Source organism: Lactuca serriola, chromosome 6 (genome assembly GCF_051521515.1).
Source record: "Lactuca serriola cultivar US96UC23 chromosome 6, Lser_US96UC23_V15, whole genome shotgun sequence".
Taxonomy (NCBI): domain Eukaryota; kingdom Viridiplantae; phylum Streptophyta; class Magnoliopsida; order Asterales; family Asteraceae; genus Lactuca; species Lactuca serriola.
The window spans coordinates 158468063-158493461 of NC_136413.1; the positions used below are offsets into that span (position 1 = coordinate 158468063).

General features: G+C 32.1%; 3 protein-coding genes across 5 annotated transcripts; 2 read left to right on the top strand and 1 right to left on the bottom strand.

Annotated features, from left to right (window-relative positions):
- The first annotated feature begins 5894 nt into the window (after positions 1 to 5894).
- Positions 5895 to 10206, top strand: LOC145057170 (Oxidoreductase family protein). 2 transcript variants are annotated; one of them, XM_079004954.1, is made up of 10 exons: positions 5895 to 6150; positions 6248 to 6309; positions 6420 to 6470; positions 7578 to 7872; positions 8457 to 8627; positions 8741 to 8905; positions 9002 to 9166; positions 9275 to 9409; positions 9687 to 9784; positions 9877 to 10206. In XM_079004954.1, exons 4-10 carry the CDS (start codon positions 7693 to 7695, stop codon positions 10064 to 10066), a joined length of 1104 nt encoding a protein of 367 aa, XP_078861080.1. In that variant the 5' UTR covers positions 5895 to 6150; positions 6248 to 6309; positions 6420 to 6470; positions 7578 to 7692; the 3' UTR covers positions 10067 to 10206. The 2 variants fall into 2 exon arrangements, with proteins under 2 accessions (XP_078861080.1, XP_078861081.1); XM_079004955.1 differs by having other exon boundaries at positions 7686 to 7872.
- Positions 10207 to 11587: 1381 nt separating this feature from the next.
- LOC145057171 (3-isopropylmalate dehydratase small subunit 1-like) lies at positions 11588 to 13064 on the top strand. Of its 2 annotated transcripts, none has more exons than XM_079004957.1 (2): positions 11588 to 12484; positions 12908 to 13064. In XM_079004957.1, the coding sequence occupies exon 1, from the start codon at positions 11702 to 11704 to the stop codon at positions 12473 to 12475; it is 774 nt and encodes a 257-aa protein (XP_078861083.1). In that variant the 5' UTR covers positions 11588 to 11701; the 3' UTR covers positions 12476 to 12484; positions 12908 to 13064. The 2 variants fall into 2 exon arrangements, with proteins under 2 accessions (XP_078861083.1, XP_078861082.1); XM_079004956.1 differs by having other exon boundaries at positions 11590 to 12484; positions 12898 to 13064.
- A 7127-nt stretch (positions 13065 to 20191) lies between these two features.
- LOC145057173 (putative glycosyltransferase At5g25310) lies at positions 20192 to 23032 on the bottom strand. The gene is made up of 5 exons (XM_079004958.1): positions 22750 to 23032; positions 21759 to 22342; positions 21540 to 21676; positions 21112 to 21460; positions 20192 to 21007 (listed from the first exon to the last, which is right to left on the bottom strand). Exons 2-5 carry the CDS (start codon positions 22149 to 22151, stop codon positions 20330 to 20332), a joined length of 1557 nt encoding a protein of 518 aa, XP_078861084.1. The 5' UTR covers positions 22152 to 22342; positions 22750 to 23032; the 3' UTR covers positions 20192 to 20329.
- Positions 23033 to 25399: the final 2367 nt, after the last annotated feature.

The following is a 25399-nucleotide window of genomic DNA, read 5'->3' on the forward strand; positions in this document are numbered from 1 at the left end:
TACTTTTCACCTTCAAAAATAATATTTTAAGCTAAAGAATTTAAACATTTGTGTAAAATATCTTTATTCTGTTGATATTTTATAAATAAATTATTTTATTTATTTTTCTTATGATATTCCTTTTTTGAAAAAATAAAACTTTATATAAAAATAAGGAAATTGTTATTTATTTATGACATAAAATGAATTTTTCCTAACGGAACATTTTACGCCATTAATGAACTTTTTAATGATCTCGTTAGTTAAGGTGATATATGAATTAAGTAAATATATTGAAATGGCAAAGATATATAATAAAAGGCTAAAAAGTTACAACCAAATATATTTATATAGACAAAAGGAATGTAAATTAAAATTATAAATTTTGAAAAAGATGAGGTTTTTTAGAGCTTTTCGTAATAGAAGATTTTAGCTTGGTGTAGGTGGTGTTTTTTTTTTCTAAAAACTTCTTATAACCATTTATTGTTACACCGCGCAGCACACGTGTAACACTTGGTCATTCGCAGTTGTTTGTTTTTCAAAAGATTTCTGACTTAAAAATTGTTGCGCGTGTGCTGCGTGACACAACACTTGATCATCTGCTTCAAACCTCTTGACACCTTATTTTAACTTATTGCAGCAGTCTGTAGAGGTTAAAAAACAAACAAACTTTTTATAACATGTTGCAACCGTTTGGTCCTCCTCTTCTGCTACAAAGGTTTGCAGAGGTGATCCGCAGAGTTTAAACATTTTCTCTTCGAAAAAAACGACATCTTAGTATTGCTCAAAATGAATGGGCTCTTAAGCAGTCAGTTTAAAAGAGTTGTCGGTTCCGGAGACAATACTTACTTTGGGAAAGATAGTTGTTGTGATGAAAGACCTCTAAAGCTGAAATGCCCTAATTTATATGTGTTAGAGAAGAACAAAGACCGTAAAGGGGCGGACGTAAAAATACGAAGTAGGTGTTGCCAATACATGAAAAATAGGTAAAAAAAATCAACAATAAAAAAAAAATTCACTATGGACAGAAAAATTAGGTGGTGTTGGTGCCACGCCGAGAACCCCTTAATGTAGAACGGCTTTTTTCAAAAAGATGAGGGGGGGGGGGGGGGGGGGGGGAAGGCAGTAAGATGTCGGAGAAGCAAAATATACGGACCGCATGGTGTGTGACAGGGCTGTTTTGCTATTCCAAATTGCAATGGTGTTGTGATTGGTTTCGCCAAATGAGAAGAGGCAGAGAAATGTTGCAGCTCTCGGCTTTATCAGATATGTTAGATAAATTTCAGTTTAAAGGTGGCAAGTATAAATGCATTTGGAATAGTAATTTAAATGAATGCAAATTTTAATTGGGTTAACAGGATCCCACTTAAAATAACTTGTTTTGTTTGGAGGCTTTTCGAAAACAAGATTCCTACTTACAACAATCTGAGCAAGAGACACAAGTATTTCTTTGACTCTTTGTTCATTGTGTCACTCTATTGATATTTGGAGATTGTTGGTGGATTACTCTTGGATTTTTGTTCATTGTGTCACTCTATTGTATGGAGCACCTCTTCTTCTCTTATGAGTTTGTTATTGATATTTGGAGATTGTTGGTGGATTGCTCTTGGATTTTTTAGGAACCCCCCTGACTCATGTTCTAACGTTTTAGAAAAGATCAATGGGGTAGATGGGTAAAAAGAAGAAAAATGTTTATTTTCTCTCATTTAAAGTACATTGTGGAAAATTTGGAAGGCAGTGAATACTTTGGTTTTCAAAAATGAAATGCAAATGGCTTTTGCTATCGCGGATGATATTAGTATTAGCACATTTAACTGGATTAAGAATACACCCAATTCAAGTAGTTATGATTGGTATGTTTGGTGTACGTCTCCCTTTTTGAACCTTATTGAGCATCTCGTTTAAGTTTTTTGTGCTAATATATTGATGCAGTTCAAAAAAAAAACTTTGATTTTGAAAAGAAAGTTCATAACTTAAAATCTAATTCAAGATATTTTTGTCCAACACTTGTATACAAATAAAATTATAGTTTTCAATCCCTGGCTACCAACTACCGACTATCAATTTCTAATTTTCAATTACGGGCTAGTTTTGTCAAACATATCCTAAGTCTGTTTTTTTGAGTGGCTCATTCATTAAGACTCTAGCAAGATACATCAATACCAACAAACAATACAAGAATATCTATGTTTTGTATGGTTGCAAGAAATTAATTGGAAATCATCTGTTGATTTTAAAGGTAAGGGTTGTTTGTTTGCCTTATAATTGGAAAATTAAGAGGCAATCTCTTAATTTTTCAGATTCAGTGTGTTTGGTAGCATCTTAATAAAACCCTCTTAATTTATCAAAACCCTCTTAATTTTTCAGATGTAAAACCATGTCTGAATTAAAATAATAATAATAAATAAATAAAAAATACGTGTATTCCTTTTTGCCACTTATAACATTTCAGGAACCATCTTCTTCATTTCTTTCTAATCCATCAACACCACCACCCATTCTCCCTCCCGCTCCATCTCCAATCTGCAACCCTCCGTCGATCTCCCTCCGCCGCCGACACCAGCCCCGCCAACGACGCCGTCACCGACGCTGACATCAACAGCCCTGATAGCGACTCCGATACCATCGCCCTTTCTCCCTCCCACCGGTTCTAGGTAAGGTTTTTTCTCTCTTGCCCTAAAAATTGATTATTTATTCATAGATGGTTGTTATTTAGTTTTTTTTTCCTGAAATCAGAAGCCCTAAAACTCGATTTTAACTATGGAGATGTTTTTTCTGGAGTTGTGTTCTTCCTTCGGATTTGTCCGGGTTTTTGGTTGATCGATCGATTTTAGAGGGTTTTTTCTGGAGTTGTGCATAGGTTTTGAATGTCGGTGTTTCATTTATGTACTTCAATTGTCAAGATGTTTGTGTCACTTTTGGAATGTGTATTAACTGGCATTGTACAAATTTCAGGGATGTATTTTTCTAATCCCTTTCGGTTTTATGATGATCGATTCAAATTTGAAGTCGATAAAAATACTTCCATTAATGATTGTATATTTTTCATTGACCTTATTTGTTTTGTTGTTTTATCAATTGTAGGTTGAAATGTTGGAAAGAAAATTTTAGAGGCTATCAAAGGGCATGTTTCATGTAATGATGGAGAAAGATTATGGATGTATTTGTTTAGCTTGAACATTTGTTGTTTTTCCTGATCACTTTTTTTTTTCTAATAGATTTGTTGATCACACCAAGGTATTTTGTATGTTTTCATGGATTTGAAAGAATTTATGTTGTATTTTGGATTTGTGTTTAATTTGGATTTTGTATGATGTTAAATATAAGGAATAGCAATGTATTTTTATTGATTTCTCTATTATAACATCATTACTTTCACTTTTTCCTATTAGAGAATTGTATTTTATAAACATAAACATTGAATTGAGCAAAAAATAATACAAATGGTAAAATTGCCATTTTTGTAATTCAGCATAGTAACTCAGTGGTTCCAACTAAACAACATATTAAAATTTCAGACTCTCTTAGAAATTTAGACCTCTTAAAAATTTAGATCTTAAAAGTTCAAATCCTGTCAAACAATCCCTCTATATATATATATATATATATATATATATATATATATATATATATATATATATATATATATATATATATATATATATATATATATATATATATTTTCTGTTTGAAAACCAAATCATTGTGAGTTTTCCAAATAATCTAGACAACCAAATATATAAGGGTCCGAGGTTCCTTTCCTTTACAATTGATGTCTAGCGAAAACACACTTGCTAATAATGTGCTTAATTTCTTTTCTAAATTTTAAATTTTCTTTTATCCACTCTTTTTTTAAACAAAAAAAAAATGTTTTACTTTGACAAATAACCGCCACTTAACAAATATAAACTATATCAATACGCTAAGTAACTTTTTATGGCATATTATTATCAAATGCCGAACATACCAAAATGTGTATTATCATAATAAGAGTATAAAGTCATAAGTTGCAACAGTTTGCCACAAAAAAGTTGCCCCTTATTTGAACATTACTTTGAGATATACATTTAAAACATAAAATCTACAACAAAATTCTGATTTATAAAATTTTAGATTTTGATAAATTGTTCTAGTTGTCTTATTATCAAACATTCACATAGATGATTATTTGATTATAAGAAGTTAAAACAAAATAATCTCAACAAAGACTATCTCATATTTTTTTGTTTTATTACAGTTATGGGTGAGAATCAGTTCGGTTAATAGACTTTTCAGTTTTTTCGAATCAGTTTACTCGGTTTGAATTTTTTTTGGTCCAATTCGAAAACCAACCTAAAACCAAATCATAATTCAGTCTGATTCGGTTTGGAAATTGAGAAAACTAAATATATATTTTTTAAATTAATGTCGCAATTTTACAAACATAAATTACAAAGGTTCAAATATAAAAAACTAAAGTTCCAAACATAAAAATCTAAAGTATCTATAATTGTTAGGTGGGATTGAAAACGAAAAATAAAGGGTGCGTGTGAATCATGAATTCGTGAGGGTTATGAGTCGTAAATACAAAATAGTAAAAATCCTAAATTGGTAAAAGGACTAAAATGTTTTTTATATTGAGTATTTAATACTTTAACTTAATATATTAAATATAAAATATATTTTGTAATTAATGCAATCGGAATTCTTGGTTTGGTATGGTCTAAAGTTTATGAGACCAAAACACAACCAAAAACCAAATTCAAAAATTGGTTTTGTCTTCAACCAAACAAACAACCGAATTTAAATATGATTTGGTTTGAAATCAATTTAAGTTCGATGTGATTTTTGGGTATTTTGGTTTCGGACCAAATAATTTCTACCCCTAACTACAATTTGATTATTAAATGCTACATATAGACACCATAATATGCGTCTTTATTAGATACTAGTTGTGAAACTCATATATTATACGGGTTAATTAAAACATAATGTTAAATAAGAGCAATTAAATCAAAAGTTTATTTGAATTTGAAATATAAAATAAGTGAAAATTATGAAAAAAAAAACATTCAAAAAATAAATTAATTAACATTATGTGTTTAATTGTTAGACCCGTGTACTAAACGAGTTATTGTAATAAAATGTTAAATATAAAGGTTTAAAGTGTAAATTTATTTGAAACTGAAATTGAAATTTCAAATTTGAAATTAATAGTTATTATAATAGGTTTAATTTATGGAAACTAAATTAATGATATAGTGAAAATGAATAATGAAGTAATTGACAAGTGAAAAATAAATATATTTCAAAATTATGACAAAATGACATGTGGTCAATTAAATGAGAGAATGGCAAATGACAATAACATTTTCATTTATTAGGGTAGATAAACATTACCAAACTAAGTTAATTTCCAAATTGTTCAATAAGACTGTAAAAATTGGTAATATTTAATTATTTGTACGGATATTTGATCGGTGATTATTTTTCTATTTTGGTAAAAAAAAAATATGGATTTTGCATTAACTTAACAATATATGTAATATATTATTGGTAAACTGTTTAATTGGCAGGTTGTAAATTGGATATATCTTTATACCTTAAAAAACATTTACAAGATTTTGTTGAATTTTAAGAGGTACAAGACCTTATGCAGTATTTACAATGAATTTAGGCATGCAGAAAAAATCTGTCTATTATTGTTTGAATGAGTCAAGCTTATCTAATCAAATTTGAATGAGTATTATCGTTTGAATGAGTCTATCTATTATTGTTTGAATGAGTCAACCTTACATATTCAAATAATAAACCTATTTTATAGGAAACATGACAAAAAATTTGTTATTGTTTCTGATTAAAGGTGTGTGTGTGTGTGTGTCTTTTTTGCATACATAAAACCTAACATGTATGTAGGTTGTGAATGCGATTGATTGTGTGTGTGTGTTGGGTGTGTTTACTACATACATAAACTCTCTCTCTCTCTCTCTCTTTCTCTCTCTCTCTCTCTCTCTCTCCCTCTTTAATACAACAGAAAAAAAAAACTACATACATAAACAAACTTACTCTACACAAATTTACACTCTCTTAATTATGTATGTGTTTTCTGTGTGTTTACAGGACCCAAAACAACCAACGTTTTTTCGTACATACTCTCTTTCTCGGTCCTTGCAAAAGAAAAAACCTTAACAGGTAAGTTCTTTGTAAAATGCTATTAATATAGATTATAACTCTATTTAGTATGTGTGTTTTTTGTGTTTACATTTGTTTGTTTTTTGTGTGTTTTTAGACCAGATACAACCAACGTTTTTTCCTACATTCTCTCTTTCTCTGTCCCTGCAAAAGAAACAGGTAGAAAATCTCTCTCTATCTCTCTCTCTTTCTTTATCTATCTATCTCTCTCCCTCTTTTTCTCTCTCGCCCTCTCCCTATTGGTGTGTGCGTGTGTTTTGTGTTTACAGGTCCCATATCAGCAATATCCTGCAGAAAAAGAAATAAAAATTGTAAGACAGGTACAAATTAGACCCTGCAAAAGAAATAAGTAGAAAATCTCTCTCTCTCTCTCTCTCTCTCTCTCTCTCTTTCTAATGGTGTGTGTGTGTTTTGTGTTAACACTTCCCATATCAGCATAGTCCTGCAGAAAAAAGAAATAACAAATCGTCTCTAGAAACTAATTTTCGTAAAAACTATTCACACCCGTCGCTTGGCGCGAGTAAACGGCTAGTGTGTGTGTGTGTGTATATATATATATATATATATTTGCATTAACCAGTAAGAAAGTAAAATATTATTTCATAAATTACTAAAATTGAATATATTTAATATAAATTAATAAAAATATAATATTATGGTTGATTACATCAATAAAAATTAGATTTTCATTGCATAAATTTGTATTTAACTCTTTGAAATAAGTCACAAAAAAATAAGCATAAATATTGAAGTTGATAATATGAAAACATTATATATTTTATTATTTTTCTAGTTTAGCCATTCAATTTTAATTTATATTAAAAATCCATTTGATTTTGGTTTCTATAATTTAGTATAGAATATAATTTCCATATAAATACATGGACTATTTCTATAATATAGTCTAAAAACATAAAAGGTTTTACTAAAACTAAATCAAGACCAAAATTGAATGATATTTTAAAAAAAAATTAAAACAAAACTATAGAAATCAAAATGGAATGTTTTTCCAAAAATAAAAAATATGAACTTTGGTTATAGATGACAAAATATTATAAATTTTAATATATTCTTTTTTTATAAAAATAAACACTAAAAATTAAATTTATTTTATTATTATTATTATTATTATTATTATTATTATTATTATTATTATTATTATTATTTGATCTTGTTAGGTTTATAAATAAAATGTTTGACTGATAGGATTTTTCTCCCGTGGACCTAACCCGCATATTGTACTTTGTGCATTTTCCTTGTATCGTCGTTACCTCCCTTTTCAATTTCCACAATCTTCTTCCTTCTTTATGATTCGTAGATTAAATGCAATAGTCTATGAATTCAACACTACTCCTAGAATCTTCGTCCTGATCCTAAAGCATTATTCCTTCGTCTCTGTGTATTATTATAAATTGTGATCAATGCAGGCAACAATAACGACGTGAAATCAAAATTCACAAATACAAACCAAGTAAAATTTCAATCACCACGCAACTGAATTTGGTTTTGCATTGATCGAGTTTGAAATAAATCAGGGGAAAAATGGGAGAGAAAATGGTGAAGTATGGAATCATCGGTGTAGGAATGATGGGGAGAGAGCATCTCTGTAATCTGTACCATCTCCGGAGCGAAGGCGTCGCCGTCGTTTGTGTCGCCGATCCAAACCTCGCTTCTCAGCAGATTTCGACGGAATTTGCCGAGTCCTTTGGCTGGCCACTCAAGGTACAACTCCATATTGCAGAAATACGTATGAACAGATGTGTAGTATATGCATATATGTACAACTAACTCCCTACTGCTGCAATTCAACAAACACCTACATCAGTTTCATCCATTCATCGCTGCATCCTGCATGCATATACTGTAACGACGAACTAAAATTTTACAAACTGACTCATTATTTAAAAATTTTCATTTTACATAAAAATTGTCAGATATCTCGATTAATTGGAAAACTATTTGCATACATATATATGATTCTATAAGATCTGAATCAACTCTGTTCAGGAATCATTGAGACATATTCTCGTTCTTTCAAGAATTGATAACAAATTTAGTATGGCTCCTATGAAAAGTGTAAAACATTTTCATTTTTAGAAGGCATAAATTGGAGATTTATTTGGTATCTAATGAAATTTGATTCAACCCTAAAATGTTCATGAATCACTGGTGACAACAAATTTGGTGGGTCCTGTGAAAAGTGTAAAAGTTTTCATTTTTAGGAGGTGAATCGGATATAGTATTGCTTTCAAAATATAAACTTGTAGTTTAATTCATGAATTTTAATATCTGGATTGTTGTAACAGGTATTTTCAGGACATAAAGAACTTCTAGAGAGTGGGCTATGTGATGTTTTAGTTGTTTCAACTCCAAACATGACTCATTATGAAATCTTGATGGACATTCTCAACCACCCAAAAAGTCATCATGTACTAGTTGAGAAGCCCTTGTGCACAACTGTACAAGACTGTAGACAGGTAATTTCCGTAAATACCCTTCTTCATAAATCCAAACAGGACCAAAAGAAAGATTATGATTGGTTATTTACTTATAACTTATTCTTGCTTGAACTTGAATTAATAAATTTTAGGTGATAGAAGCTGCAAAAAAGAGACCAGATATGTTGGTGCAAGTTGGATTGGAGTACAGATACATGCCACCTGTAGCTAAATTGATGGAGATTGTTAATGGTGGAAGATTGGGAAATATTAGAATGGTTTCCATTAGGGAACATCGGTTTCCGTTTTTAGTTAAGGTAATTGTGTTTGTTTGTTCTAGGTTTTTTGTAAAGATTAATGTTCTTGATCACCAATGTGTTTTTACTTTTTTTTTTTTTTTTTTTTTTTTATAGGTGGATAACTGGAATAGATTTAATTGTAACAGTGGAGGTACTATGGTTGAAAAATGCTGCCATTTTTTTGATCTTATGAGGCTTTTTGTTGGTGCAAATCCAGTTCGTGTAATGGCTTCTGGAGCCATTGATGTTAATCATAAAGATGAAGTCTATGATGGGAAGGTATTGTGTTCTTTATATGCTATTTGTGAAAAAGTTTGACTTCCAAGGTCAAAATCTTTAATATTTACCTTCGAATTGACATCCATTTATGTTTTTTTGTGATTTCAGGTGCCTGATATTATCGATAATGCATATGTTATTGTTGAATTTGATAATGGGGCAAGAGGGATGCTTGATCTTTGTATGTTTGCAGAAGGAAGTAAAAACGAACAAGAAATTTCGGTTGTTGGTGAAATAGGAAAGGTATTATATACAACAAATTTTCAAATCTTTCAATTGGATCAATTTCATTAAGTCAACGTTAAAGTCAAAATGAAAAATTAAAAAAAAAAAAAAAAAATACTAAAAGTGCAATGCTATAATTGGTAGATTTTTCAAAATATGATGCGTTAATAAGGAAGATCTTAAAGAACAATGTTGTAATAAAGGAAAATGAAAATAGAATGTTATAATAACCAAATAAATGAAAGTAGGTTGTTATTTCTCGATTGAAATGTTTTTTGGGTTGTCAAATTTTTAGGGCGAAGCATTTGTTCCCGAGAATCTTGTTCGATATGGTGTGCGAGTTGAAGGTAGAGAAGGTGTAAGAACCATGAGAGTTGAAGATGATCGAATCAAGTATGTTTATTAATTTATTAATTTTTTTTATCAAATTGTTAACTATTTATATGTTTTTTTTTGTTGATTTATGGATAATTTGTTTTTTTAAGATATGATGGGTTGCACCATGGTTCGAGTTACTTGGAACACTTGAACTTTTTGGCTACGGTCAAGACCCAAGGGAAGAAAACTGTGGCGGTTGATCTGCATGACGGGTTGATCGCGGTGGCTATTGGTGTTGCAGCACAGCTTTCGATTGAGTTGGGAAGATTTGTGAGTATTAAGGAAGTTATGACATGATAATTTGATATTGATTTATTTGATTATTTATTGTCAAAAGAACAATGGGAGCTCAAAAATTATCATGTGCATGCTACTCAAAAGAAATGGCATGTATTTTGATCAATTTAATTAAAATCATCATGTTCTTTGTGCTTGTATTAATATTTTCAAACAATGGTGTGTGTATGGATTGGACGTTGGGAACCTCATTAAACTAAACCGAAACCAAAAATAAGCAACAATGGTTCGGTCTCAAAAGGATTAGATACTTGAGTTTGGTTTAAATGTAAAAATACACATACAATAATTTTACAAATTTGTACAAATTTGAAAAGGTAAAAGAAAATTGATACGGTTCTTGTTTTGTGATCAAAACAAGAACCTGAAATAAATATATTTAGAACCACGATAAGAGGAGTACATATAGACGTAGAACTCAGACTCTAATTCTACTATATGATTCATCCTTATTTGGGTCATCAAAAAATGAGCATAACTTGAGCCATTGTTGATAAAAGATGAATGACACCCTCTCACATACTTGTAGACGATGACGTTTAACCTATCTAAAACTAGACGATTTTGAATCCATTCCACAATTGTAGATGTGGAACATGAGAAGGGTATTAGATAGTTGTGAGAATGGTTTGAAAATGAATAAAATGTAATGGGTATTCATAGGGTTATCTAAAAAAAACGCAAAAGCTAGTCGTATCAATGAGGTGCGAGAATGGTATGAAAATAAATAAGATGTAATGGGTATTTATAGGCAACAATCTCATTTCTTTTTGGTACATCCACACCAATGCGGTGTGAGATAGCCTTATACTACGATTATGGCATTGTGCCCGCTTGGTGCAACATGGCCATATCCAGTGGCGGATCCAGAACTACGGTGTAGTGGAGACCATTTTGTATAAAAATTAATTAATACATAGATAATAGCAATTATATATTAACTTTCAAGGTTTTTCTTTCAGATTTTAGGCAAATTGGGTGCCAAAAATGTTTAAGTGGGGAGCATGTATGTAAATTTTTCTAAAACATTGTTTTTTTTTACATATACTATGTGGTGGTTACATCCCTAAACAAACTTCAAAGACACTTTGCTAAATTCACATGATATTGTTTTGGTAACTTGTACTATGTGCAATACATATATATGTGTTTTTTTTTTTTTTTGAAACGACGATTTATAAAAAAGCAACAAACAAAACAGAGCAAGCACACGTCTACAAGAGACAGGCGGAGAAAAAGAAAACAAAAGTTGCAAAACATTATTATTGCAACTTAAAGTTGCAAAAAACAATTCTGCATTATTTTGCGTATTTAATTCTAGTTATGAGGATCAAAGTGATTAAATTTCGCACGCTTATAAATTATAATAATGATAAGTTGTCAAAACCAAATTGGTTTGTGATTCGACTCACTTTTTAATCAGTCTAAAATAAAAGTTTTTTAAAAATATAGAAACAAAAATAGTCTTTCCTCTACAAAGGCCCAAAATAATGAAGCCCGGCCCATTACATTTTGTCAACCACTGACCAAGCACTCAAGCTGGCAGGCGGCGCTGTAATCCATTTCTAAGCTTGTAAATTCGGTCGTCTGTTCTACCGGCGTCTTCTTCCTCCACCTACCACCACACAAGCAACAATGGCGGCCGCAGCGTCTCTTGCTAACCCCACCACGTTTGCCTCTTCTTTACCCCGTGGCCACCACCACCATGCGTCTGTTTCTGTCTCCACCTTCAGTTTCTCGAATTCCAGAAAACAACGCTCATTCAAATCCCTAATTTCCCAATCTATCCTGGCTTCTACCTCACCGGTAACACGCCATACATCCATCGTCTCTGCGGCAACATCTGATTCATCTTCATCCGGTTCCGCCACCTCATTTCACGGCCTGTGCTATGTCGTCGGAGACAACATCGACACCGACCAAATCATCCCCGCTGAGTACCTAACCCTGGTCCCATCAAAACCTGATGAATACAAGAAGCTAGGATCCTACGCTCTCATCGGACTCCCGGCGTCGTACGAGACTCGATTCGTTGAGCCTGGGGAGTACCAGTCGAAATATTCGATCATCATCGGTGGAGATAATTTCGGTTGCGGCTCCTCGCGAGAACACGCTCCGGTGGCTCTGGGGGCCGCTGGAGTAGCAGCGGTGGTGGCGGAATCATACGCGAGGATATTTTTTAGGAATTCGGTTGCAACAGGAGAGGTTTACCCATTGGAATCAGAGGGTAGGATTTGTGAAGAGTGCAAAACTGGAGATACGGTGACGATTGAGCTTGCACAAAGCCTTCTGATTAATCATACAACTGGGAAAGAGTATAAATTGAAGCCGATTGGTGATGCTGGACCTGTGATCGAAGCTGGTGGAATCTTTGCATATGCACGAAAAGCTGGGATGATTCCTGCTTAGAAACTTGAGGTATTGATCATATTCACCATTAACTGAATAAACACTGATCCTGATATGTTAGTATCTGTATAACTTTCTCAATTGGTGAATTGTCTTCATGTTATTTGATGTTTGTTAAATATCTTCCTTAGGTGGTTTTGCTGAAAAATATGATTTTTAAAAACTGAAATCACAACACACTTTCATCATCTTTTCGATTCTTCCAATCCACATTACTAATACTAATTTCTGTAGTGATTAAATCATTAAAAACTATCTTGTGATTTTAGGGAAACTTATAGAAAAGCACAATGTATTTTCACTGTTTTATCGATTTAGCCATTTAACTATTTTGTTATCTGATATAGTATTCTACTTTTGCATGTATGTTAGTTGTTTTCTGGGCATTTTAGTCATTTCACCCATCTAACAACACCAAACAGTTCTTTGCAGGTGACTTTATCTATCCATCGATACTGATTCAGGTCTTGTGACTTTGTGATAAATGTTCTCACTTCATTTTTCTTGCATGCATTTTTCATTTATTCCTCTTTTGCGACTTGTATAATTGACCCAGATTATGAAAACAAATAAGATTGTTTGCTTGATATTTGCACATTGTTTTGTGATTTAAAGTAATACTTTTCTTATCGTTTGATCTTGTTGAAGATTCTCTTATAAGATGAAGGATGGAACATCAATCAATTCTTGTTTTAATGTTTTCGATTACTTGATTATGAAGACAAAGGTCACGGATTTGAAGATTAAGTGTGACCTTCTGCAAGTTAGGCTGGATTTGAAAAAAAAAAAACATTACGCTTATAAACATTAAACACGAGTAAAACATAATAGTAGTAAATTTTAAAACTGATAAATTTATAGGCCATGTACAATTGATTATCACGATTTGGAGTCTATCATGACCTCACATCTCTACATGAATGATATGAAATGAACCTATGTTATAGTTAACCTCACTTCATATATCAAAATCGTATATCCACTAGACATCACAACACTTCATATCACAACAATGTATATGAACTAGACTACAAAACACCACACAGGCACACACACACACCATAATATAGTAAAAGTAACATAAATTAGCACAACATATCACAAGTACTAGTACATATGATATAGTAAACAACAGGCTATGTAACAAAATTTAGTAAAAGAATTACTTTTAGTGGATCTTTTCTTAGAAAAACCATCTACTCACCTTAAAATCTCCTCTTGTACTTTACAAAGGCTTAATGTCACCTATATAAACATAAGACACTATATAATTAGAAACACATAAAGCATCGTGATTTAGATGAGTATTGAAATTATGTTCCACCAGATCAATGCAAATGTTGTGATGTCCAACGTGTTCATATACTTACCTTCTGTTTGCCATGTATTGCGGCTTACCAATATCCACTTCTTCGAATATTGGTAAATTTTCATTTTCATTGTTGTGACAAATCATTTTTTCTTTATCTTTTAAAACCATATTATGCAATATGATGTATGCATATCTCACGTATGTATTCTTGTACACGTGTATGACCGTGTTAGGACGTTGACGGCCTGTCAACGACTCTTTAAAATACAAAAAGCTCGTTTGACATCATTCCTAGCTGATTCTTGAACTGTCTTAAACATTAATTGTTTTTTGTCGTTTGGACATAAGAATGATTTCACAAATATAGCTAACTTTGGATATATCTCATGAATAAGATAGTATCCATGTTTGTATGATGTTCCATTCACTTGAAATAACACATCATACGATTTTCTAATGTAGGTGTCGTTGAATATCGACAATTAGTTTAGAACATTGATTTCGTTATGGGCACCCGATGAACCAAAAAATATATGTAAAATCTGAAGATCATTTAATGGCACTGCTTCTAAAATTACCATCGGTTGTTTCTGATCACTTCGCATGAATTGACCGCGCCACGTATTGTAGGCCAGATTGCCCACTCTCAATGCATACAATCCATAGACTACCAGGTATTCTAGAAAACCCATGTTTTTTTTTCATGTGTCGTATACAATTGGTTAGCGTTGTTAATGTACGTTTGTGCAAATATCGGTTGCGGTAGAGGATAATCACAACTTTAGCAAACTTGTAATGACATTCCTGTGTCTTTCGTTCTAACATCCTCAAATACTCATCTCATGAGTCCATTCCCATTTTGAATGCTAATTGACGAATTGTCGATGTACATTTTTGAAATTGAGAAAAATCTTGTCTGCCTCTCGCATCCCATTTCAGTTGAAAATATGGAAAACGATTCCTCATATCATCAACTATGCGTATGTATAATTAATCTTTCCTCATCCTAAGCAGACGTCTAATTTTTTTTAGTATACATAACATCATCAACAAAGCAGTCGTGTAGAACATGATTGTGTCAAGCTACACAATTTCTCTTTAAATGAATTTTTTCTAGTTTGTGAACGCAAACTTTTGGCTTTGTTTTCTTGTAGATAAGCGAGTGTTGTCTGTATAACATTCCAAATAAACTTTGATTATATCCGACGAAGTAGAAGATGATGATGACATTTTGAATTTGATATATAGAAAATATAGAGGTTTTGGATGTTTCATGTGGTTTAAAATAGAAGAAATGTTTATTTATAGTGGAGAAAAAGAAAAACAAATTCAAATGTTAAAATTTTCTAACGGTAAAATAAATGAAGAAGGCGCGGGGGAATGAGTTGTTGGGGGGGGGGGGGGGGGGGGTGTTGTTGTTCGCCGCATAGTGTGGGGTTAACCACACCACCGCAGTGCCACCTCACCTTACCATATACCATAGGGTGCAGAGATGGTACTCCATTCCATTTTAAAATATTATCAATACTCTACGATTTAACCACATATTAATATAGACCGTTGAACAAGTTCAATGTGGTTATGTATAGGGTCGGGTGTGTTTTACCCTTTAATAGAATATGTAACTTAAAAATTAAAAAAATTAAAAAAAAATGCAACCAATAGTGTAAGAATGACCAAGTTTGTTTCTTCACATGTCTCTTTTCAATTCCCATTTGCAAGTTGCCACTCATTAGCCTTTAAATTTTGAATTTAGGTCATTTATATGGTTATTTATTGTTTTGTTGTTTACTTCATTACTTATTATTGATTCTTAACTTGGTATGGGATTATTATCGTTACTGGTTTAGTTTTTGAATAAAAAGGTAGATACATTCTCCACCAGTCCAATTCCGACATAGTTCTACTGTTGGATATAAAAGTCATATTTTTTATTTGACCAATAAAGTCAAACTCGCCATTGACATTATTTGGTTTGGTTGTCAAATATGTTTATTCATGTGCCATAATTTTGTTGCTTTCTATGGTTTTTGGATTATGAAGTCAGATGTTTATTAGTTTTGATTTTATTAGTTCAAATATGTTTATTCGTGTGCCTACATACTTATTATTGATTCTTAACTTGGTATGGGATTATTATCGTTACTGGTTTGATTACTTTTAAATGTATGATTGTTGTTTATTAGTTTTGATTTGATTTTATATTTGTTTGGTTTTTACCTTTCAGATCGATTTCCTTCAAAACTACAAACGTATTCGATCTAACGCTTTGCAGGTTGAACCGGAAACTTATATGAAGTTTTATCATTCTTTGCTTGAGTTTATATTGTTAGATATATTAGTTGATTGATAAAGAAGTTAAACATGTTCCATCAGCCGCCAAAAAAAGTTAAAGATTAGAGAACAAAAATTTGTTTAATCCTTACGAAAAGGAAAGCGCAATTAGAGATGTCACTACTACACTCCTAGATTTCTTCTTATTACAAACTAGGTGTAAGACCCGTCAGGGCCAGCTCTACCCTTTGCAAAACTAAGCAAGGGCTTAGGGCCCCGAATTTTAAAGGGCCCCCAATTTTAAAGCTTATTGTGTTAATTATATATGTATGTATACATATTTCTTGGGTTACAAAGACAAGTTGGAGCTTGGCCTAGTGGTAAAAGCGTTAGTTTATAAAAATAAGAGTCTCAAGTTCGAAAGTGTTTGCTTACTTGAAGGGCCCCAATTTTTTTGTTTTCTTAGAGCTCCTAAATTGGTTGAGCCGCCCTTGAGACCTGTGTACTACACGGGTTGATTAAAAAATTTAAATATCAATGTGTAACATTAAACATTTTTTAAAGTAAAATTTTGAAATATATACAAACAACATGATGAATAAATAAGTAACTCAATCAATATGGTTGACAAAATAATTTATATTCAAAAGTCATTACTTGATCATGATGACCTTTATACCTTTCAAGACAATGCAACAAAAGCGGACAAAATTTATGCAGGTAGAACTTATGGAGCTCACGCCACCTGTTGAATCAACTTATGATGAATTCAAGCCACCATGAACGCGCCTAAAAGTACAACAACCTAGCCCCAAGAAAATACTAACAACAAAGCAACCACCAAGACCCATGATATTTTTAGAATTCACCAAGACTCATCTAAAAGCCATAAACATAGGTAAAAGCCTTCAAAGATCAACATATATACCGAGATTTTTCAAAAAAATTAACAACTTGAATATTAAGGGAAAGCTCCATAAATATATTGCACTTTAAAAGATTCTATATCCACACCTTTATAATAGTTATTCTTTGTTTTTTAAAGTAAAGTCGCTTCGTCATGCTAATGTTTCTTGATTGTGTAGTTATTCTTTAGTTTTTTAAAGTAAAACAACTAACATTATATAAACGTTTAATTTATATTGATTCAAAAAAATGTCTTTATCTATAATCAAAATGAATAAAGTATATTTTTATAAATTACAAGTCAAAGATGAATCATAGTCATATATTTACAATCTTTTTATAAATTATATCATTAAGCAATTATAACTAAATTAAGTATTCGAATATAGTTAACTCAAATTAATTTTTATATTATTCAAACACGTATTTATCTAATAACAAAATTACATTAATAACACATTTAAATAAATAATAGTAAACAATTGGTTATAATCAATTGGAATTAATTGCTATAATAATATGGTTTAATTACTTTAATGATGTGGCAATAAAATAAAAATAGAAAAAATAAGAAAATGACATGTGGAAACAAAATTATTCTAAATTAATGAGAAAATTGCATGTGTCAAGATTAAGGAGAAGATGTCATTTGGCAAAAATATCTTTATATATTAGGATTGACTATGTGTAAGACTCATGTATTATATGGATTATTAAAATAATTAAATATAAATGTATAAATATTTGAAATTTTTGGATTTATAAGAAAATAAGAAAAATAATAAATTATTAAAATTGATTTTTTTATATTTTAAATTTAAATAAATAAACAAAATAAATTAATGAATTTTAATTTGAGAATTTTAAAATAAGAAGATAAGTTTATTAATGAAATTGATATTCCTTTATTACTACATTTATTGTAATTAATACATTAAAGTATTATGTGAAATTTATTAAAATAGAAAAAACCCATAAAATGAGATGTGGAAAAAAAAATTAATTCAAAATAACCACAAAATGACATTTGGCAAATTGAATGAGAGTAAAAAAATTTCATTTATTAAAGTAGATTGAACGACTTCTAGCTCTCTTTTTTATTGTTTTCTGTTTTTAGCACATGAAGATTTTGACGGAAGAAACATGTTTAATATGATTATCAATGAAAAAATATCTATAACAAAATAAAATTTGAGTAAAAAATGAAAGAGCCTTATTTAAAGTTTCTGGTTGCTATTAGTGATTAAGTTTGAACTTACAAGGAAACTCATATGAAAAGGTAAAAATCAATCAAATTCAATTTCATACAAAACAGGTAGGGGTGTAAATGAGCCGAGCTACTCGTGAGCTACTCGGGATCGACTCGTTAAAAGCTCGACTCGAGTTCGAATTAAACGAGCCTGAGCCGAGCTTGAGCCTAAATATGAGGCTCGTTTATTAAATGAGCTCGAGCCAAGCTTCAGTTAATAGGCTCCCGAGCCTAAATAAGCTTAAACGTGCCTATATATATATATATATATATATATATATATATATATATATATATATATATATATATATATATATATATATATATATGCTCGATTAGGCTCGCGAGCCCACTAAATTGTTCACGAGCCGAACTCGAGCTTCCTCAAAATTAAACGAGCCGAGCTCGAGCTTCGTCAGGCTCGGGCTCGGGCTCGGCTCGTTTACACCCCTAAAAACAGGTAAACATCAATTATATATTTTAAAGTAAAATATCTTTTATATTCGAAAATCATAACATTGAATCAACAACATCATACACGTGAAGAAACACATGCGACATTAACAGTAACAGACCAAACCAATTAAAAATCAATGGCGTTTTCAACTTTTATATCCATTACCAAACCAATTAGGCAATTAAAAAATATGACTTTCATATTTAATAGTCAAATCATTGCGTAATCGGTCTAATGTATCTGACTTTCTATTGAACTAAACAACAAAAACAATAAGGTCATCTGGTATACCAAGGACGAGCCCCTTCGTGGTGTACTTGGCCACTAACCACTATAGTGGATACCATCCCACTACTTAGTGGTAGCTAATGGTAGTGATGGAAACAAAAGTTCTTACGAAAAGGAAACAAAAGTTCTTAAGAAAATAACTGATTTATAATGTTGTCTATATCATAAAAGATGTGTTATAACTTACTTAATTGTCTTCCTATCGTTTGAGTCGATCATAGAATTTCCAGAAGCATCGACTCCCTTATTGGCACAAATTGTCTAAATGTAAAAGTAAAAAACAACAATCATAAGAATATTACATAAGCTAAACCATAAGTTATAAATTACATCATATATTCCCATTAAAAAATTACCTCAATTAAGCGTTAAGCGAATGCTGAGTGGCGAATGGCAATTGAAAGAGAAAACACATGAAGAAACAAATTCGAAAACAAAAACGGAAGAAGAAGAAGAAGAGGCACTCTAAATTTCTAATGTGAAACTAGAAAACTCTCAAATTTCTTATTTCATTTTTCCTCCCAAACACCGAACTGTAAGTTGTAAATTCTTAATGATAAATTCATATTTGATTTGATTTTGTGAGAAAGTAAGAGATGCAACTTATCATTTATACTTATACATATCATAGAGCATCGTTGCAAATATGAAATGGAATCTAATAGTTTGATGTTGAGGACGGTGATTGACAGAGCATAAGACTATTATGTTGCCTTGGGTCGTCATCTAGATTCTAGTTTAACCTAATATCTTGTTCCCAAATCCTGATAAAAGACGGAAGTGAAAAGAATTGGGGATAAATCTATGGACACAAAAGTAAAATCTTGTTCCCCAAAGAGAAAGAAAAAAAAAAAAAAAAAAAGGAAGATCCGGAGATATCTTCCTCCCTAAACTTCCTCCTAACCGGAGAGCGAGATTTTACTTTCGTTTCCTTCAATTTCTCCTCAATTCCTTTCACTCCTGACTTTTATAGGACACAAGAACAAGGTAAAATTTGTTCTAATTTTAGAGAGAATGAAAGTCAGGAGTGAAAAGAATTAGAACTAGATTTAAATTATAACAAGGACAAATGTACAACTATTTTGCAAAATTCTGGTTTTAACACTTCAAAAAGTGATGTTAGGGTAAAACCATAATTTTAAAAAGATTAGTGTTTTTATGTTGTTAACCCTTATTTAAGTAAACAAAAACACATTCTATGAAATACAAAACCAAGCTTCAAAGTATATATAATATTATAAACAAAGTTTCTCTCATTGTAATTTATACCACAAAAAAAAAGTGTTCTCTTAGCAAAACCAATCTATTCAACAAATACATTCATACATACATTTCCACATTCATACATTCATACACGTGTCATGACTCTTATACTTGAATTTGATTTAGCCTACTAACCCATATCGAATGTAGTATCATATGAAACATATCATATTTCACAGGCGTCCGATTCCAATAAAAATGTCTTTGCAACATTTTCACATTATGTTGCATAATCCGATACCTCTTCAACGAAATCCCTAACAAAATCTCCTTCAATTTAGGAATATCACTCTCACCCACAATCACAGAAAAAGCCCTCCAATTCAACACCTCATTCAACGGAGGAACAAAATTGTCAGCAATAATCACAGGAACACACTCATTATAAATAGCCTCCACAATCCTCGGACTATTAACCTCAAATCCCATTGGACAAATACAATATTTGCTAGATTTCATGTGAAGAGAATACGACATCGTTTGAGATTGTTTATAGGACATAGGCCCAGATATTATCATTTTATCATCTTTATTAGCCCAATGTTTTAGGAGGATTGGGCGGACCCTACCGTGTAGCCCTCCGGCAAAGAAAGCCAGGATTGGGCGGCGCGAGATACTTTTGCCGCCCATGTTTCTTAGCGGTCTTCTCGGGTTTCCGATGGTGGTTTCCGGTAAGGAAACGTCTTTTCCGGCGACAAATACGCCTTCGGATGTGTCCGCATTACATAAAACTTTTATCGCGTTTTTTGTTAGTTCCTCATGCTCTTTTAACGTGTATGGACCCTAAAAAACATATAATACCAAAATATCAGGATCTCATCAGAACTCTGCAGTTAAGCGTGCCCAGACCAGAGCAGTATACAGTATACACACAGATATCAATTTACCCAATCATGGCAAGCGACTAGAAAGTGATCCGAACCATGGGTTCGATTCCAAAACGGATACTTTGAAGAAAGTTTGTTGATATAATCGCGTAGAAAGAGTGATAGTGGTTTGATATTATGTGAGTTGGGAACATATATAGCATGTTGAAGCTGACGTGCACTATATGGTAGGTAGAATAGGTGGGCCTTTTGTGGGTCCCGCGTGACAAATTGTTTGCTTGATTCCATGAATTTCATAAACCATCCTTCTGAAGAATAAATTCCTCTGAGATAAGGATTATGGAAAATAGGTTTTTTTCCTTCTTGATATACATATACTTTAAGGATAACCTCCATCAACTCATAGCTCCTGTTTGAAGCAATTACTAGATTAATCATTAATCCATGTTCATGAATATCTCACAAGGTATAGAGATTATCAAGTCTACCTTTTGAAAACAGATATATTTCTGAATAAAGGGGCGTATAGATTTGGATCATGGTGATTGATATCATATGAGACAGTGCCAATCTCCTTTTTGGCATATATGAGTGCTTCATATGGTGATAATGTCTTTATATCTCTCTGTAGATTTCAGTTTATTTTATTATTTTTATTGATGACAAACAAGAATCTTGAATGTTCGTTAAAAGTTTGGGAATCTTACCAGATAACGCTTTTGTCTTCTTACAGGATCAGAGGAGAAATTTGGTGTTGTTGAAATATTTGGCTTAATGACATCTATTTGGATCTTTTTTGGGGTGACTTTGACTTTTTCTTGCACAAGTGCATTTGACTCGACTAATTGGGTAGAAGAATTGAGGAGAGGGGTAAAAGGGGGTGGATTAATGGCTTCAGATTGGTTATCTCTGATTAAAGGAGTGATTTCAAAGTGATTTGTGTCTGGAAGAGATGAATTCATTGTTGTAAGTTGATAAGGAAGCGTTTTTATTTGAAGAAGAGTAAAAGTTACTACTGTGATAATGGCTCCAATAAAGAGTAGCTTCCTCTGACCTATTCTCAACATCAAAAAGATGATAAAGTGCATTATCTTATTCATCTCCCCCAATTTCAGCACTTTAATTCAAATCTCAATATGCAGTGGCCTCAAGTATAGAATCTTCTTCATAAACCTAGACTTCCTCGAGGAACTCAAGAACAAAAACTTTTGGAATCCTATTCCATTTAACATCTGATTAGGATCAACCCATGGTTTAAGCATATTCCGGCGTTTGAGATGCTTACAATAAGCTGAAAAAAACACACAAATCGTCTGTCATGTTTTGGTAATATTACCAAAAAAGGGGTCATAACAAATTGTTTAAATGATCCTGTGCAGAAATTTGTCTTTCGACCTCTTTTGCAATGAATTTCACTCAATTGAAGCCTAAAACAACAGAAGCATAAGGAGTGGATTATATATGTATAAATGCTTTGTATTGATCTATATGTACTGTGACCTAACTTTTTCTTAAATCCTCTTCTGCTCTGAATCAGATTATCATGTAAGCTTTATGAGAATTAATTTCAGTGGCATGTCAATAGAACAATATTTAGAAAAACACATAAAAGCATGAACTTATGAACTAATCCGATTATCAATAAGCAGAAACACATGCGAGCGATAAAAAAAAGGTCGAGGTAATGAAAATTGAAACCTCGATTGAAGTGGCGAAGAGAGTTGACTAGTCTTCGGGAAGTCGTCTGGAGATGCGTGAAAGGGATGAGGATATATCGGGGACTGAAATCGATCGGAAGGAAGGTGAATTCCGGTGAAACTCCGGTCTTGGAGGGAGAGAGGAATAGGAATGAATGAGGAAGAACACGCGGGGTGGTGGGGCACCGAAGGAGTAATGATGGTTGCTTTTTGTTGGCTTGTTTGATACTCCATTGTTGACAGAAATCCAAATCCTCTCAGAACCCCAGGTCCCAACTCACAGATTCCGGCTTTCAAATAAAAAAATAAAGTCGGTATTTTTTATTTTATTTTATTATTTTAGAGAAAACTGTGGTTTTCATTTTTTTACAAAAAAAGTTTCAAACATGAAAAAATTGTTAAGGATTTGATTTCTTTTTTATTTTTTTATTTTTTTTTTGTATCTGATGTTGATTTAACTTTGTTAAGCTGGGTAAAATCGGGTAAAATGCAAGCTGATTTTTTTTTTATTAATTTGTTAGACAAAACTGTAACAACCATTTATGTGGTATGTGTTTTTTTGTCTAAACTCCAATTTTTTTTTGGATTTGTGGTCGTTTTGAATTAGTTTTGTTGTGTATTTGGTCCCTTAGAAAATTTAAATCTGTAGTATTCTTTGTGTATTTATTTTCTATTTTTTATTTTTATTTTTTTAAAGTTTTTGTTATTGTTTAATATAAAAATGGTCTCTCTCTCATCAAAGAACTAGCCCGAAAATATCATCAGTATCAGATTAGAAGACATTGTTCCTATTGATGCCCATCTTCTCGAAGAAGATCCTTTACAAATTGATTAATCTACGTTTACTATGAATCACTTCTTCTAAACAAAAACAATTACGATGAGGTTTTCTCCGGTTCAACTTGCAAGCAAGGTGAAATCGAAGTTGTTATTATCATAGTCAAAATAGCATTTGTGTAACGCTTGCGAATTTGGGCTACACGTTTCAAGGATTATAAATTATAAATATTCGTTTTATCGAATAATTAAATTCTCGAATATGATAATCATAAATAATTAAAAACTAATCATATGTGATGTGAGTTATATAAATAATAGTTATATATTGCACACATATTTTATGAACATATATTGTGGGCTTATAATATTTGTATAAAACATTATTATAGAATTTAAAAATACATTAAATAAACGTCTAAAAACAAAAGATGATTGTTGTAGAAAACGCAATGATGATTCTCGATATAAAGAATGCCCAAATCACACTTTGTATGAAGAAGTTATGATGTTTTGAAGTTTCGCGTTCAGTTCTATACGACAAAGTGCGTCGGAAAATATGAATCGGAGATAGGTTGCTTATTAGCCTAAGTGATCTAAATGGAAGTCGTAGTAATCGTAATTCTAAGAGTGTATATATAAAGAACGCCTAAATTGTAACACTCAGTTATTTCAGGTAAATTTCCTTCCTTATTTAAAAGCTTTAGTATTTGTGAAGATGGGTCCTACGTGGGTCCGAGACGTAGGGTAACCTCCTACGCAGCGGATATGAAGGAATCATTTATCAGGGATTAAATGATTTGTGTGGGGCGTAGAGCATGTTACGCAGCGTGTAGCTGCCCATAACCATAACCCTGATCTTGGGGGTTTGAGCCCTAATTAAAGGCTCTAAATCCCTTGAGGCGCTTCCATCATCAGCCTCCATCCTCCCAGACGGCCCCTTGGAGACCCTAATTCCCATTGGTGTGTTTTTGAGCCTTAAGAGTGTTTGGTGTTCATTTTTGAAAGAAGGAGAAGGTTGTCGAATCACTTGGAAGCTCAAATCAGCTTTGGATCCAGAAGTTTCATTTCCTCAACCATCTCTAGGAGGTATAAAGTTCCCACCTTGATGTGTTCTTGTACTAAATCTAGCTTTGCTTTAGGTTTCAAGCTTTTGTACCTATAACCATGGTGTATGTGAGTATGAGATACTCCAGACCATTAGAGTGTCATTTCCATACATTTTTAGGTTTTATAAGTAATAAAAATGGGAGCTTGGTCGCTCTCATTCGACCATGTATGAGTTATGGAGCTTTGGGTGACTTTTTGGACATAGGTTATGATTTTGTGCCCTTGGTAAGCATGCAAATAGATAAAGTCAGAGAATTTATCCATTAAGACATCCATCTAGTTTAGATCTGGAAGTTTGGTGGTTTAACCTTATGTATTAAGAACTTAATGAAAAAAGTGAGCAACAGTGTGGTACACATGACGTAGTTTTGGCTACGCAACGCATAGCCCCGTTTTGTCCCGTAAAAGCCACTGTGTACTCTACGCGTGGCGTAGAGTCATGTACTCATGGCGTAATTGGGCTGAAGTTAACCATTGACTTTTATATCATCAACTATTGACTTTGACCAAGTTTGACTTTAGGACAATTGGAGTATTTTAAGTTATAGATTGAGGCTTGGTCCATGTATGTTGTATAGGTGCCATATAGAGTCAGGTATTTGGACCAGTGATCGGTTCAGCTATCTTTTAGACTTTGAGGTGAGTTTTCCTCGTTGTACTCGTAGGTCGAAGGCACCAATGTCGGCCCACTAGATTGTGTTACTTATCCTTGTGTATAGGATGCTGCTATGCAGTAGTGATCTGTTAGATTGATAAATTTGCAT